Source organism: Chlorocebus sabaeus, chromosome 24 (genome assembly GCF_047675955.1).
Source record: "Chlorocebus sabaeus isolate Y175 chromosome 24, mChlSab1.0.hap1, whole genome shotgun sequence".
NCBI classification, from domain to species: Eukaryota; Metazoa; Chordata; class Mammalia; order Primates; family Cercopithecidae; genus Chlorocebus; species Chlorocebus sabaeus.
The window spans coordinates 36,905,657-36,922,381 of record NC_132927.1 but is presented as its reverse complement, the minus strand read 5'-3'; the positions used below and the strand labels follow the sequence as shown (position 1 = coordinate 36,922,381).

The following is a 16,725-nucleotide window of genomic DNA, read 5'->3' as shown; positions in this document are numbered from 1 at the left end:
AGACTCTTCATGTGCCAAATTAATGTGCCCTCTCAACTTAAGTGTTTGATTTTGTGCTAGAAAATTCAAGACTAATCCCTTCAGTAAGAAAAACAAACAGTAACTTAGTATTCTCAGGTTGCAGATTGGCTGTGCCAGGCTAGAATGACTTTCCAAGAGGCAGTCTTATATATATTTTATCAGAATTCAAAATTATACACAGTTCACTTGCTTCTGCCCATTAAATTTTAAAAGAGAGATGAGTTTGTTATCCAGCATTTTCACAGAGCCCTTGTGATTTAAGATTTTAATGGCCGCGTGCGGGTGACTCATGCCTGTAAATCCAGCACTTTGGGAGGCCGATGCGGGCGAATCATGAGGTCAGGAGATTGAGACTATCCTGGCTAACACGGTGAAACACCATCTCTACTAAAAATACACAAAATTAGCCTGGCGTGGTGGCGGGTGCCTGTAGTCCCAGCTAGAGATAGCTGGAGATAGTGCCACTGCACTCAAGCCTTGGCGACAGAGCGAGACTCCATCTCAAAAAAAAAAAGAAAAAAGAAAAAGATACTGTTTATCCCCACTAGGTGAGCCTAAGCATAGTGGTGGGACACCAGTCTATCATCTTAGAATTGGACACCTTGTCTGGGTTTGTCATATTTTGTTTTTGTGGTTTACTTTATCATTTGTAGGTCAGCACAGGAGCGAGGTGGGGAAGCCGGAGGACAGAAAAGGTGGGAGGGAGGAGAAAGGAAAGGGTTATTGTCTTAGTCCATTCCTGCTGCTATAACGGAAATACTTTGGACTGGGTAATTTATAAATTTCTCACAATTCTGGAGGCCGGGAAGTGCAAGATCAAAGCCCAGTTAGGTTCTGTGTCTGGTAAGGGCTGGTTCTGCTTCTAAGATGGTGTCTTTTTCCCGCATCTTCATGTGGCAGGAGGACAGAAAGGCAAAAAGGGAGTAACAGACTCCCTCAAGCCTTTTATGAAAGCACTCATTCCATTCATGGGGCAGTGAATCACCTCCTAAAGGTCCCACTTCTTAATACTACTGCATTGGGGATTAAGTTTCAACATGAATTTTGGAGGGATATCAACATTAAACCATAGCAGTTATCTTGGAAGCAGAATAGAAATTCTATGTTGTAGGGTTCAGAGAGTGTAATACCTAGAATTTTCAAAATCCAAGGGGATTACTCTTACCTTTTGGGAAAAATTGTGAGAAGACAATTTTCATGGTATGAACCCAAAGTCACAGGATTCTAAAAAAAACCACATGAATAGAGGGAGAGAGCACTCTATGGAATCATCCCAGAGAACCCGACAAGTAGGTAATAGCCAGTAACACACTGAGCTGGGAGGATTACAGTGAACTCCGTGTCCAGCCAATATAATTCGTCTTTTCTGTTCAAATGTTTCCTGAGCTAGCAGAGGTCCCCCACTAATGGAAGAGCAGACAGATTTCAAGGAAGATACATGAATTCATTCAGCTTTAAAATATTTATTGAGCACCTACTACTTAGGCTAGGTGCTGGGAATACAAAGATGGGTAAGAGTCGGTTCTTGCCCTTAAAGAGCTTACATTCTAACAAGGGCTGAAGGGGGAAGTCAAACACAAATGAGCAAAAGTGTTACAAGCGCTAAAACAGACGTTTAGATAAGGTGCGGTGGGAGGATTTAAAAAGGTAGTGGCACATTATCTGTGTGGAGCTCACTGGCTCACGGAAAACCTAGTGGAGGTGGGGTAGGCTTTGTGGATTGACAGGGTAGCAGTCGAGGTAGGGGGCGGCGTTCCAGGCAGAGCAAACCACAGGGCAAGTGAAAACAGCATGAGCGGGCAGGGAGGCGTGAAACTGCTTGTTCAGCTCTGGGATCGCCCTCACACCCCTTTGTCTCCAGACAAGGAGGTGAAAACGGGAAGAAAACCAGTTCGGTCCCTCGCCGTATGGCACGTCTGAAGAAGTTTGGTAATATAAATCCTAGCAAAGATAGCCGCAAATAAGGATCTAGCCGGAGGAGATTTGTAAGAGCTTACAATGGGAAATAAGGTTTCCCATTGTAAACCTAAGAAGGGGGCCCAGGTGGCCTGCCAGGGCTCCAGTGTGCTGTCGCGAACATGCGGTCCTCGAAGCGCCCGGCTCCCTCTCCTCGCCTCGACGGCTGACCCCGGCGGACCTGCCGGGCGCGGAAAGCCCCCTTTAGGTCCTGCTCCCTGGTCTGGGACCTCTCCCCTCTTCCCGCCCCTCTTGGCGACTCGCTCGGCGCGGCCTAGGGCCGGTGGCGACAACTGCCGTTGCACCGGCGGGCCCAGGCCAGACACGCGTAGGCCCAGGCCCGACACGCGCGGCAGCCTCTCGCGCAGGCCCAGACCGCGGCGCGCGCCGCATCCCCAGGCTCGAGGCTGGGCAACCGCTGCGACTTCAGGCGCCCGAGAGTGGGCGGGCGCGCGCCTCCGCAGCTGCTGGGGCCCGCGCCTGTGGGCTCATTCTCCACCTAGGTTTAAATTGAACCACTCTCGGTCCCCCGGTTTTGAGAGGTTTCTCTCCTCGAGCCGCTGAGTCAGGAAGCCCAACAGTAGGAGTGGCTTGGGGCCTACACGTCCGCGAGTTCGCGGGGCGCTGGATGGAAAAGGTGGGTGCGCGAAGAGGGGGGCCTCTTCTTCCTCGGGGGCCCAGATCGCGACTCCGTGGTCTCCGTGGGGAGATCTGGGCCCCCGAGGAAGGACTCACCTTCCTGGGTACTGTGGGCCGAGTCTGGCCTTCTCTTTGGGAGCGGACCGTGGCTTGGAGAGCCTCCCCGAGGGGACCCACGCGCCGGCCGCTCCAGCCGCCATTTCCCAGCAGGCCTCCAGGGGGCCTCCCCGCCGCTGCCTTCCCGTCGGCGGCGCCGGGCCCGGGGGTGGCCGGGCGGCGCAGGCAGGGACACGCCTCGGCGCCCGGGCCAGCGCGCGGACAATGACCCCTTCTCTCCTCGCCGCCGCCTCCTCCCCGATACCGCCCCCTCGCAGCTCACAGGCAAACCTATTAGCCATTCAGGCCGACAAAACCCCGCGGCCCCGCGCATTGTCCCGCCGAGCGCCCGACCGCCGTCATTAGCCCTGATTACGCAGAGCCGCCTGACAGCCCCGCGGGCCGCTCCACAGACCCCCCATTCACGGCCGCCCCCGGGCCCCGCCTCACAAAAGGAGCGGAAATCGTCCGCGCTCTCGCGTCCCCGCTGAATAGAGCGAAAAGCTGCTTCTCCTTTCCTCCCGCCCCATTCACATTCTCTTTGGATACAATATTTTTTTCCTTTTTGTTAAAATTAGGGAGAGGGAACGAGGTCAAGGAAGACTTTGCTTGAGCTCTTTGCCTGTCATTTGTTTAATGTAAACAAAGAGCAAGTCCTCCCCACCCCCATCCTCTTCTCCCCTCCCTCCCAGATTTTTTATAAACAAACTGGGGAAGTGAAAGGAGGGAGTGACGGGTGGAAGCGGAGTGGGTCATTAACGTGGAGGCGAGAGGAACTGCGGCATTTGGGGAGCAGCAGGGACCGTCGCTTTTTTTGGTGAAACTGGAGTGTGGTTGAAATGTTTATTAGCCGGGAAAGAGCCTGACCTGGGGCTTGGGGTAAAATCTTAACATTGGTCAGGTTCGTTGAAATATTTAATATAAAAATGCTCTTTCCAATCTGCTGGAGTAACTGCTTTTTGGGAAATTGTGACAGAAGAATTGCAGGAAAAGAAAGGAAGGAAACCCATTTTATAGAGATTTTGTCAAATTCAGAAACCTTCAGCCTTGCCACTACCTGGATTTTTTTTCCCCCCAAAACCCTAAAGACCAGAATGAGGCTGATACGGAAAAAGTCTTAAAAAGAAACCCTTTATATGTCCTTGGGAAGATTGGAAAGATTAAAATAAAATAAATCTCTGTGAAGATCTGGACTAATTTCCAACATGTGGTCACCAAAGAATTGGTTATTCACAGAAGCAATTAGGTGCCATCACATTTCAGATAAACATTTTAAAAAATCTTGCATGTGTCACCCCCTTCAGATTCTAAAGTGAAATTAGATAAATACATCTCCAGATTGTTGAAACAGAATAGCTACTTTAAAATGTAGGCAGCTTGTTAATTTAAGTAAATGGTAGATGTAGTTTAAAGGCTTTTGTCAAAGCAGGAATTAAAAATCCTCCATCACTGTTTGGTCTTCTCTTTTTGTTCAAGCAATAAACTGTCACTTAAAAATTATTTTGTAAAGAGAAAGCTTAGTTCCCTAGTTACCCCATTTTCTTGACACTGCAGAATGGACATTTTCTTCTGCTTTTAGGTATCATTTGAACTGGTGGCTGGAGTGGGATTTTTAGAATCTCAAATTCTTTTACATTATTCCACTAGTTAGTTCTTTCCCATCCCTCTCAGACCTGGAAGCATAAATGAGAAAATTTGCCAACAAACTTCTCCAAACGCTAGTTCTGGACAGCCCAATAGTTAGGGTGGAGTGGGGCTGGGGAACAAGAGTGGGTATCCGTGGCTACTCCTTGGCAGATTAAGGACTAGGATGAGGCAAGGGAGGTACTTATAGTGCAAAATTTAAGGAGGCACTCAATCTCAGATGCCTTGCACTTGCTGCACTTGCATAACCTTGACAGTGAGTCCCCTCCTGGCCTCCCTCTAGTCCTGGCCGGCCCCTTGTTGGCATTCTAGGAACTATCTGGGGCTCTAGGAAACAAAATTAAGTGTTGACCAAGCTCTACCATGGGAGCCTTTGAGGACTCACAGGAGGGCTTTTGCTTGCTTTTGGAAAGAACACCAGTTTTATCACGAAGACTTACCCACTCCTTCCATCTAAAGCTCTTGTGCAAGAGAGTTTTGATTTTCAAGAATTCTCTGGATAAGGGCCACCACACACAATGACAACATTTATAAAGTCCAAATGAGCCAAATCTATTTAAGCGATTTAGAAACCAAAAATCAACCCTTACTCGGTCCTGGGCTTCCATTGTCTATCTTGCCGTTTGGCTGCTTTTTGTCTTCCATGAATTCACTTATTTTTGTTTGTTTTGCACTTTGGCACTTCTGCCTAAAGAAGTTAGCAGGCTTCTGATCCAAAGAACATCTTCTAAGGACAGAAAGGCAAATGGAAAAGGCTGTAATTGGGGGATGGGGACAGTAAAGAGGGAAGTCAGCTCAAGTGATTTAAAGATCAATGTCAAATTTTATAATAGGCAATCTGTTTCACTAGGAACAAAATTAGAGGCTCTGGCTAGCATTTATTTTCTTAGTGCAAAGATGGTAGATGTTTTTGTGTTGTATAGGCATGCATTTGTTCATGTGTAGGTGCACACATGCATGTGCACGAGGAAAAATTAAATGCTAAAAATATTTTATATTTTAATTGAGGCCATTACGAGGACAATGGGGCCCTTGATGACTTGTTCTATGCTTACTTCGGAGATTAGGTTTTTAAAATGCCAGTTATTTCTACAGCCTTGTTTTACCCTCAATATGTGACATGATTACATCGTTTCCCCCATCTCAGTATCCCTCTTGTTAAAAACCATTCATTTCATTAAAACCCAATTCTGCAGCAAGAAGATGTTAGTCTAATTATTTACAACCTCTCCTGTCATCTTTTGTCTTATTTTAGTAATAGGTCAACCCTAAATGCAGTATATGTTCACTGTAGCATGATCATGGGTGCCTGCTGCTATTGTATGGAAGGGGGCCTCAAAGGAGGTAGAAAGCCTTTCTTGTTGCAGAGTCTGAGTCAGGATAGTTTTGCATTTTTAGAAAATAGGACTCATTTATTGAGTTCTAGAGTTTGGCTTCCTAAATTGCTCCTGAAAGCTGTTGACACTTCATATAAACAAGTGTCAAGTGGACATGCCATAATTACCTGTGCTGGGGATGCGGGGACTTGCCTTAGAGAGGACGCTCACATGTTGCCAATTTTTAGCCTTAAATATATCATGTGTATGCATACATACATATGTGTTTGTATAGGTGCATACATATATACACATACATGTAATTTGATGTGGGAGGTGGTTATGGACCTACCATAGGTTGTTTAAAACATACACCAGGAAGCACCAAAGAAGGCAAAAGATATATAGATAAGACCTTCCGGAGACCATTTGCTCAAGGGTCCCTGCATGCCTGGTGAAGGGAATGATCTTTATAATAATAATAATAATAAACGGAATCTGAGAGCAGCTCCCTTAATTAAGAAGGTTGCCCACTAGGTTGTTTTATTGTTTGGCTTCTCCACACAGAACCCATCAGCACCAGCCTGCATGTTTAGAAACAGCAAGTTCCCCAAGCTACAGAGAAACCTACCATGGCGGTCTCTTAAATAAGTAAATAAACAGCATATATATGTTTTGTTAAAAAAAAAAAACTTTAAAGCAAAAGTTATACATATATAACAGCGTCCTTTTGACGTGAAATACCCATGGGAGAATCTGGGCAGGCGCTCAGCTTGCAGTTCGGTTCCGAAGGCGACTTTGCAGCAAAATCCTTAGGACAAAGCAAAGCGAGAAGAACGTGGTGCTGGGTCAGGCCTCACCGCGGGTTCCCGTGGTCGCGGCCAAAGGGCGCCAGTGGAGCCAGGCTGGCCGCGGTGTGGGGCCGGAAATGGCAAACCCGAGCGCGTGGGTCCCTGGTCACCTGGCTTCTCTGGCGCTGGATTTGCAGGTCTCTCATCTTTCCCTCTTTCATTTTGTTTTTCTCGTTTTTACACTGGAATCTGCTTCTTAGCATCCTGGATGGGCAACTCAGATGTCGCACTCGCTGTCGCTGGACGTGATGGAGATGGCTGAAGTGGCCGCCTTGCTGGATAGACTGGCGGCCGGGCTGGCGGCGACACCGAGCACCTCTGATGTGCCGTCGCCCTCCGCCCGTAGTGCCCGCCCGGAACCCTGTGACAGGACCTGCTGCTGGAGTCTACGGGGAAGAAAGGGAACACGGGTCACAGCTCGTAACACAGCCGCCCGTCGCCCGCCCCCACCACCTCCTGCATCCCTCCAGCCCGGCGGCCAGAGGCTCTTCCGTAGACCCTAGCAGTTAAGGCGAGGATTTCCCGGCAAGGCGACAGAGGTCGGGCAGGAGTCCGCGGCCGCCCCTCCGCGGGCCCCTACTGTTGTGCCCCACCATCATTCGCGCCCTTTCTCAGCGCCCCAGCTCCCAGGTCTTTGGTATACTGGGCTTGCAGGGTCCTCCCCATTTGTTGTCCACCTTTGGGAGATAAACAGGACTGTCAGGAAATAAACGAAGCGTGGGTGACAAGGACAAATCGGTCCCGGGGACATGGGATTCCATTTCTAATGGTGCGTCTGCCTGGGGCATACGCCTGAGTCAGTGCTCCCGCGATCGTGTTGGATCGGGTCGGCCCGACCTAAAGGGAAAAAGGATTGTAAGAAGCATTTGGGCCTGGGGGATGAGGCTGGGCTCTTCCGCAAAATGTTTGGCTCATCGAGATCCACACTCCGGGAAATGAAAAGCCTCGGCCCATCGACTAGTTTGCTGTTTTGAGACAAGGGTGGCAGACAGCGCATGGGAAGAGGAAAACTCGACTTCCTATTTCTCAAAAGTCCATTGAAAACTGTTTTCAAAGCATTACGGAGGGATGCACCTGGGCTTTGAAAATGATAATTAACATGAAACCGACACACTGCTAATAAGTCAGGCTTCCATTAATAGTAGGAGCCTGTGCCCAGGCTGACAAGAATTAGCTTTGGGTCTTGGGGTCTCTAATTGTAGGATTTTAATTTTTGTTTCTCTTCCCCTCTCCGTCCCAGTGAAGCCTTGGTTTGGTGACCGGGACCAGCTGCTGCAGCTGCCAGGAGGCGTGGAGAACCAGTGGGTGGGGAAGCAGAGCCGGGAAGGGAACTCCAGAAACCCAGAACGCGAGTGGTCTCTTAACCCGAGACAGACCGCGCTCCCAACTCCTGCTGAATTGGAGTCGCCAGGGACTGGGTAACAGCGCCAGAGGTGCCTCCACCCGCCTCCTCCCCGGTGCGCGCAAATCGCGGAGGCCTCTAGGTACCGACCTGTTCTTGGCTGCAGCTGCTCGGTCCCTTTGTCGGCGGTTTTTGAACCAGTTGCCCACCTGCGTGGGAGTCAGTCCGGTTGCCTGGGCGAGCTCACGCTTTTTGCTGGGGTTAGGGTATGGATCCTGCAGGTACCACTCGCGTAGCAGGTGCCGCGTGCGCTCCTTGAAGCAGTGTGTCTTCTGTTCGCCGTCCCAAATGGTGCGCGGCAGCGGGAACTTCTTCCTTACTCGGTACTTGTCCACTGGCCCCAGGGGCCTTCCACGCAGCTTCTCAGCCTCCTGATAGTGTGCTTCAAGCCAGAGCGCCTGCAGCTTGGCGTGCGACTCCTTGGTGAACTTGTGGTTTTCCAGGATATGGTAGAGCTCGCGGTAGTTGCCACCGTGAAAGGCCACGATAGCTCGTGCGCGCAGCACCGACTCATTCTTGTTGAGGGCCTCGCAGGCCGCAGGGGCCACGGGCAGCGACCAGAGGAAGCGACCCAGGCGCTCCACATCGCCGCTCTCTTCCAGGGTCTCGCATACCCCGGCCACTTGCTGGGGGCTGAAATTCAAGATGGGTAGCTGGAACATCGAGGCAGCTCCGGCAGCGGCGAGGGCACTGAGCCCAGAGCGGGACACGCAGCAGATGCCCGCGGGCCTGGCTGAGTGCGCCAGGCTCTTGTCGATGAGGGGGATTGGGGCAGCGGGGACACACGACTGGTGGCGGCGGTGGCGCAACGGCCGGGAGCGGGCGGCCCTGACTGGAGGAGGTGCTGGCTCCGCGGCTCCGGGTTCGGGCTCGGCTCGGCTCAAGCACGCCGGCAGGAGAACTGGCTCCGCTACTGGGGTGGGCGGATTGGCGGCACGGGCGCCATGGAGACCCCTTGTCAGTCACCGGCTGGCTCTGCCAATCAAAGCTTGGACCAGCAAGCCACGACTGTTTCAGCACCTCCCCGTGCTCGACAGCGCCCGCCGCTAGTCCCTGGACTTTTCCTCAGTATTTTGCAGAACCTGGAGGTTGAAAAGACATGCGAGTGTCTGGGAGAAAAAGAGAGGCGAGTGCGGCAGCGTTCACTCTTCTTCCCTCCCCCACCCCACTCTACCCCTCCCTCCCCTTTCCCACCAAAGAAGCAGTGATACTACAGGAATTCAGGAATTCACTTTGGGGCGATGCGTTGTCTCGGTCGAGAGGTCTCCAGAGGACAAAGAGGACTGACCCAAACTGAAATGCTCCGAGAATTCGCAAGTTTAGTTGTAGCGAAACAGCAAACCTTGCGGTGGGAGCAGGAAGCGGGTGGGGGGAAGCGATCTTCTCATTTTTTCCCAAGTACCCATCTCTACATGCCTCCCTCTTCCCGTTTCCAGTTGCCAAAGCAGCTGAGTGGGAAGCAAATCTGGAGCAGCAGGAACAGGACCAGGGATCTGTAGAAGAGGTCAGTTTGAACTCTAGCCTTATTCCCTTCAAAGCCCACTAAAATTTTAAATGAGAACAAGGACATGCTCACGTCTGATAACGCAGATGCAGACCACGAAGTCAGACACTTTAAGAAAAGAAGGGTGGGCTCTAGGGACCTCCAAATAGAGAGGATAAATATACTTTCTCCCCCTCCCCCAGTTTAATGGGCTTGAACAAATGTGCAGTACAGCCACATCTAGAGCCGAGAAGTCATTGGTAGGTCAGGACAGCAACTTAAAAGCTTATTTCCGATATCTTTTTAAAAATATCGACTTAACTCCTTTCCTTGCAGGCTTATTTTGCCCCTACCTTGTGTTAGAACATATGCCTCTTGAGCTGGGGATAACAACTCTAACCTTGGCATTTTAGCCCAAAAGCAATTCAGTAAAAATACAATACAGAAAGGAATCCACTACAATGCGGGGGCCTAGAAAGCGCTTCTTAAGCCGCTGAGCACTGACCCCTCCTGTAGTGAGGAAGGAGTGACTTGGTGTCTCTGACTTTGGGCTAGTAGAGTGAATTGGCAACTTTTATTGATTCCCAATTGGCAGTCCACATCGTACCATTTTCTGAGGCCTGGGTCCAAGAAACCATGATCTCATCCGGGCCTGTGGTAGGGGTTTGTTTAGTCTGAAAAATATAACTGGTAGGGGGCTGTATAACAAAAACGCCAGGAAAACCGTTTTGGGGAGGTCCATCCCTAGACAGAAATGAGATGAGAATGTTCACCGCCGAACTGGACTGGGCCCGACTGTCTTTTCTTTAGTATCAAGTACAATTTGTATGCGGCTTGTACAGATCTGGTAAATCAGAAGGCAGATAGATAGCACAGATGGTTGGAGGTGTCGGGTCAGATCACGCCACGCCTGAGTGCAGGGCAAAGCTCGTTCTGACGGAAAACCCTGATATTATTTTCACAGATCTTCACAGTTCACTCTAAAAAAATAGCAGAGGGGAAGAAAAAAGCCCTGAAACCATTTACATCATTTCTGTGAGATTGCCAACCGCCTCAACGGAGAGGCTTTCTTTTCTAAGAGTTCATTTTCTTGAAATACGACAGGGCAGGGGCAAAACAAAGAGGGCGATGAAGATAATGACAAAGCATAAACCTTATTTCCCTTGGAGCGACTTTTGAATCAGCCGGCAGGACAACTTTTAGAAAGAAACATCGCGTACAAGGGCCCCGAACATGCAGGCGGAGGAGAATCCGCGGTGCAGAAAATGAGGGCCCGGGAGGGGGCCGGGCAGGGATGAAGCCGGACCCGGGAGGGCTGCGATCCCGGAGCTTCTGGCCAGGGAAGGAAAGCACCCCCTTGCTCCAGTTTGCAGAGGTTTATTTTCCCTCTGGGGATGGTTCCTCTGCGGGCTATTGCTTGCGAAATTGTTTGGCCCGCACCCTTAGCATGCAGGAGAGGCGGTGGGGTCCTCGGAGACCTTACAGCCTGCGAGCCGAGCCGAGAGCCGACCCGGATCCCAGCGCCTAGTTGCTGAGGTGGGAGAGATTGTCCATGCCCCAGAAGACCACACGTCCCCCTCGCCCTTTTGCTGGACAGTTGGAAGTGGCACATTCGGGGAGAGCTGGTTTCTTACCCTTAATCTTTGTGAGCAAGTCGACAGTCTAGGGGCCCCATCCAGGAAATGGGAATATTTATCCTATGACCCATTTCTTGGATAATAGTTCTGCAGATAATTAGATGAGGGCGCTTTGGCTTCTGAGACTTGCGGGCAACTGGAACTAAGAGTCTGAGTTGGCCGCGCGGGAGCCGCCAGAAGGGTGCGGGCTGCGTGTGGCAGAGTCCGAGCACTGTCTGGTCGCTCGGCAGGAAGGGACTGAGAAGCGCCTGGAGGTCGGGGTCTACTATCAGGAGATCCATCTTCGCCATCGCAAGGGACTTGATTTAATTTTATTAACCCAAAGGAAATAGACTGCGCCAGGGCACCTTGGAATCACTTATTTGTTCCCTGGCTTCACAAGGGGAAGGGACGAACAGGAAGAAGTATGTGAGCCGAGCCCCCTGGGAAAGAGGGAAGCTTCACGGGATTCCTTAGAAATAACCCTGTTTGGGGGAAGGCGGTGACCCTCACCCCACCCTTAAGGTGTACTTCTCCTAGGTTTGCCAGACGAAAACTGTATCTTCGGGCTGGCTTTTCTTAATTTTACAGAAGGGTGTAATTTTTTTTTCTTTTACCAGTTTTGAGGTTTTGTGCCAACCTTCCAGGCAACCCCTCACTTCTTATCCCACATTTCATTTTTCTTTTGCATTTGACCAGGAAATCAAGAAAGTACAGTGGCAGCACTTGGCCTTGGGCCTGTCTGGGTGGTTTTGCAACTTTCTACCGCTGGTTTGCAGCTAGTAGATTGAGACATGAGGTCTTGGACAAACTCTCGGGTCTTGCCGGGAATCCATAGACATGTACTCAGCTTTCTCTAGAGTTGCATTTTGCGGGGCAAATATGGAGAAAAAAGCATGTAGAAGATGATGTCCAAGGGCAGGTTCTGTAGCTAACTGTTGCTGCTGGATTTAGGCAGTGTGCCCCAGGGAATTCTGAGGCTTATGCCAGAAATATCCGGAGTTCAGTGTGGGACTTCTGCACATATGGGGATCTCACTCCTCGCTCTGCCCCTACTGATTTTCCTCTCTAGAGTAGAGGACAGGTGGAATTCTTGTTACACCCTGCCGACCAGTAGCTCACATTTGCCAGAGGAGAGCAGTGCTTAGAAGTCAATACTTTCTTACCTCTGGGTTCCAATCTTATCTTTTCTTTGACTTTTCCTAAGTCAAATGTCTTTTTTAAAATGATGTGTTTTTGTTTTTTTTCTCACGCAATTTCACATAATGAGATGTTTTAAGAATGCAGTAATTGAGTCCGTCTGAATTCCTTGATAAAGACATTTGTGCTGCATCTGAAAGTCACAGACTGGAAGACAATGAGGTCCCCAGTCTTTTGTGTGATTTGGACTTTGGAAGAGATCTTGGTTTCCCTTTCCTGTGTCTCAAAGCTGAGTGTTGGTAGTGACAACTGGCTTTTAATTTTTATAACTCTACTTTTAAAAAAGTATAAAAATAATCTAGAAAGTTTTAAAAGGCATTTTTCAGACTTTGAAATTACAGTATTAAAAATTTACACTTTCAAACATTTATTTGGCATTCTGATTTTCAAGTATATTGTATGCATAAATATAGATGTGTGTTTGTTCATGTATTTGATAGTACAGACCTTCAGATTTTGGTATGAATTCAATATTCGATTTTTAAAGTACTACTAACTATCCTAATAAACTGCCAAGGTAGATTGCTGTATTTCACGCATTCCCCCCCTGCCATCGTGCACCTTGTAACAAAGAACAGAGAAGGCGCTTTAATTGTATATTTCTGAGAACAAACACCATTTGAGCAATGTTTGTAGGTTTCCTAGTGTTGTTAAATTAACTGGCAAAAAAGTATTACAATTAAAATATTGACCTCATTTTAAGAGATTAGTATATTTTGTTATTATTCTTCATCAGCTATTTTTAAGTGACATTTTCAAGTGGTACAAAATTGTTTATATTGTTAATTGGAGGAAATTTGTATAAGTTTAAATGTGGGACAATGCGCTACCTCACAGTGATGATTAATTAGTAGTAATGTTTTCTTAAAAAATGTTAGGCTGCCGGTTCAACTGTGTTTTGACTTCTAGCTTGTGGTTGATTCTAGGCACTTGGATAAAAATTTGTATCTAAGTCAAAGAGCATGTTACAAATTATACTCCTTGTAATATAAACTGTGGTCTTAAATTCATTTTTCTGTAGTCTACTTCTTTAGGAGAAGCCTAAATGTTTACAGGATTAACCACACTACTGCATTACTTGCTTAGAGCTACATACCAGTGGGTTCTTGCCTGAAGGATTAGTGCTAAAAAATGTAGCCAGCTTGTCACTTAAAAACACTTTTTATTATTAGTAATGAAACATTTGTTGAATAAGTGAAAGAATGATTAGTTCATGGTTCTCTATTGGGACATTACTTTTTTCCCAGCAGCAGGTTATTTTTGACAATTTTCGAATCTAAGATCGAAATATCCTTCTAAAACACACATGGAAACCTTAAAATTCAATGACGTGAAAGAATGTAAGTTTGTTTAATGTCCTCTGGGATGCACCAAATATTATTCATATTAAACTGTATGTGTCATACATTGTATCAACCGTTTGTATTATATGCATAGTAAATCATAATTTCCTTCTAAGTATTCTAAAGTCAAATAGAGGCATCAGCCTTCAACAAATACCTTAAATTATCTGAGTTGATCCAGCTAGTTCACAAAAAGTGCTTATTAAATATTGCATTATAAAAAAATACACGCACATGACATCTTACCCTTCAAAGCAGCAATTCTCAACTGAGGGAAATTTTGTTTCCCCCCGCTTCCCCACTTCCAGGGGACATTTGTCAATATCTAGAGACAGTTTTGGTAGTCTCAATTGGCATCTAGTGGGCGCAGGCCGGAGATGCTGCTAAACATCTTACGATGAACAGAACAGTGGCCCGCCAGACCCCACAATAACAAAGTCAATAACACTGCTGTTAAGAAACCTTGACCCCAAGGATCTTGCCCCAAATAATCAACAAGGCACAGACATAGAAAACCTGCTAAAGTTTGGTTTATTGTGGAGTTGAAGCATTTGCAAAGGACTCAGGGCACTTTCAATTTCATCTTGGGTCTAGGCCATACTAATAAAATCTGTTCCTAAGAGCTTACTGTAATTTTGTTTTTTCTTAAAATTTATTTTAAATGATACTTAGGATAACCAAATACTTATAAAGCTTGTAAATATTTGTGGGAACGGTGAAGTTGTTTCTATCTTGTTAGGATCTATGTTCTTTGAATAATTAGTGGGACAGAGAACAGTGGTTGAAAGTTTTTGTTAGTGTATCTCTATTTTATAAATGAATAAAATATGAGGACTGAAGAGGTTAAATGATTACCTGTATTGCACAGCTAGTTAATGGCAGAGATAGGTTTAAAACATAGGCTCAAAATTCTATCCATTATATACCTTACTTTTCTTACCCAAGGAAAATAATTTAATTCCAATTGAGTTTGAGGGCAGTTCTGTATCACACACAAATAGTTATTAATGCCTGCTGTGTGTAAGGTCCAGTACCATTTCATGCTGTTATGACTTTCAGAGTTTGGTGTACCATAGTTGAAGAACCTCAGAGAGACTTCAACTTCTGGGTCTTGTCAGGTGGTGTAACCCTTGCAAGCCCTAAAAACCCTTGAATCAAAAATGTGTCTCTGGGATTTTTGTTGTTTTTTGAGTGGGGGTGGAAACTGGTGGAGTGTGGTGGTACTGAAGACCCTTCCCTGAGTCAGCACACTGTGTACTGGCAGGAAAAATGGAACTGATTGCAGCCCGTAAGGAAAAGAGATTGGACTTGAGGTGTTGTAAAGCTTGGTTTAAGTAAAAAAACCTCTGAACTCTTTTGTCAGGTCTTCCAAAAGAATAACAGTGATGCTCACAAGCATTTCTATAATTAACAAGCTGTCAACATTTCTATTACAACTACAGAAGTCTATTACAGACCACAGAATTGTGATAAATGTTTCTTTAGGTCTGAAATGTTAGCCTTCATCTTCTTTTCAGCCTAAGGGCAATTTTTGAAACCAATTTTGTTTCAATCATTTTGGATCAGTTGTGTGGTAATTTTGGAAGTGCAGATGCTCTAGGCCCACCTATTGAAATAAAGATTTTTAAATGGAAACACAGAGAGGAGGCTGCTTAAGCCCCAGTGGGGACCAGCTGCAAAGCTCTGGCAGGGAATTATATGGGCAGAAAAAATTAAGGGACAGAGAAATGAGTGCATGTTTCCTTTAACAGCAGATTTTTGTTCTCAGGTCTTTCAAACTATGAAATTTTAATCTTTTTTCTGTTTTAGTGTTTTATCTGTTATTACTTTCTCTGTTATGCCTTGGTTTTGGTGAAATTAATGTAAGATTATATATCTTTACAGTAATTAAAATTGGGGGCTGAACTGATTTTTTTGAATTTTAGTATTTAGTTTTTATCTTTCATTTAGTTGTTTTCTTTCTATCCCTCTCATCTCCTTTCTGTTTTTTTACCTTTTTATCCTTTTTGTTGTCTCTGAAAGATTTATTATTTCCCAATGGTTGTATTTCTCTGTGTTGTAATAATTCATATTTATGTTCCCTTTTCTCTTTTGTGTTTCTTCTGACTCCATGACTCCTTCCTATTCCCCATTGCTTAGGACCTCCTCACTAGACTAAGCCTTGTTAAAACTGTGAGATAGACAAAGATAAAATACTCGATTCCTGAAGGTAGATGGGAAGACGGGGAGTGGTTTTCATAGAAGAGGGAAATAGTGTCACTATAATGGTATTTTAGGGCAGTGATGCTTCTCAAACTAAACTTTATAGAAGCAGATAAAGCAGTAGAGCAAGGACTTCTAATATTTTAGGTTTAAATCATTGCAATAACCACATGATTTTGGGCCCCCGTTTCCTTATCTGATAGCATAATTCTTATCCTATGGGATAGTTGTAGGGATTAAATGAGATTATGAATGACTGTTCCTTGCACAGTGCTTGACATATAGTAAATTCTTAACAAGTGTTAGTTCCCCTCTTGTGGGCAACTACCCACTTAATATATCAATTAGGCCATATTGTCTTAGTGATGTCTCACTTTCCGTCTTGTCTTGGGTCTCATAATCTTTTGGTGCCTACCTTAGGTTTCTCGAAACTTTCCAAGCAATAGGTTATTTTGAAGTAGGCCTTCCTATTCTGTGGACCACTGCTGTTGCAATAAATTAGTCTAAAGAAGTCAATAGATAGCTCACATGAAATTCCCCAAATGCCCGCTGTATTTGTTTCCTGTGGCTGCCATAAAAAATTGCCACAAACTGAGTGGCCTAAAACAGAAATTTATTCTTTCACAGTTCTGGAGGCAACAAGTTTGAATTGAGGTGTTGACAGGGCGATGTCCTCTCCAGAGGCTCTAGAGGAGCCTCTTCATGCCCCTTCCAGCGTCTAGTGGCTGCCGGCATTTCTTGTCTTGTGGCTGCATCCCACCAATCTCTGCCTCCTTCTTTGCTACTTTCTCTCCTGTGTATGGTTGTATAGATGTGAAAACTCTTTCTGCCCCCATTTTATAAGGATTCATGTGATTGCTGGTTTTTTTTTTTTTTTCTTTTGGAGACAGGGTCTCGCTCTGTTGCCCAGGATGGAGTGCAGTGGCGTAATCATAGCTCACTGCAACCTCAAACTC

The 16,725-nt window shown here is 46.5% G+C and overlaps 2 protein-coding genes across 2 annotated transcripts; both read right to left on the bottom strand.

Moving 5' to 3' along the window:
* Positions 1 to 1,464: 1,464 nt before the first annotated feature.
* Positions 1,465 to 4,983, bottom strand: LOC103229111 (uncharacterized). The gene is made up of 2 exons (XM_007986860.3): positions 2,713 to 4,983; positions 1,465 to 2,158 (listed from the first exon to the last, which is right to left on the bottom strand). The coding sequence occupies exons 1-2, from the start codon at positions 3,044 to 3,046 to the stop codon at positions 1,863 to 1,865; spliced, it is 630 nt and encodes a 209-aa protein (XP_007985051.2). The 5' UTR covers positions 3,047 to 4,983; the 3' UTR covers positions 1,465 to 1,862.
* A 1,202-nt stretch (positions 4,984 to 6,185) lies between these two features.
* On the bottom strand, positions 6,186 to 8,839 carry SIX6 (SIX homeobox 6). Its single transcript, XM_007986861.3, has 2 exons — positions 8,016 to 8,839; positions 6,186 to 6,909 (listed from the first exon to the last, which is right to left on the bottom strand). The coding sequence occupies exons 1-2, from the start codon at positions 8,585 to 8,587 to the stop codon at positions 6,741 to 6,743; spliced, it is 741 nt and encodes a 246-aa protein (XP_007985052.1). The 5' UTR covers positions 8,588 to 8,839; the 3' UTR covers positions 6,186 to 6,740.
* Between the last annotated feature and the right edge of the window lie 7,886 nt (positions 8,840 to 16,725).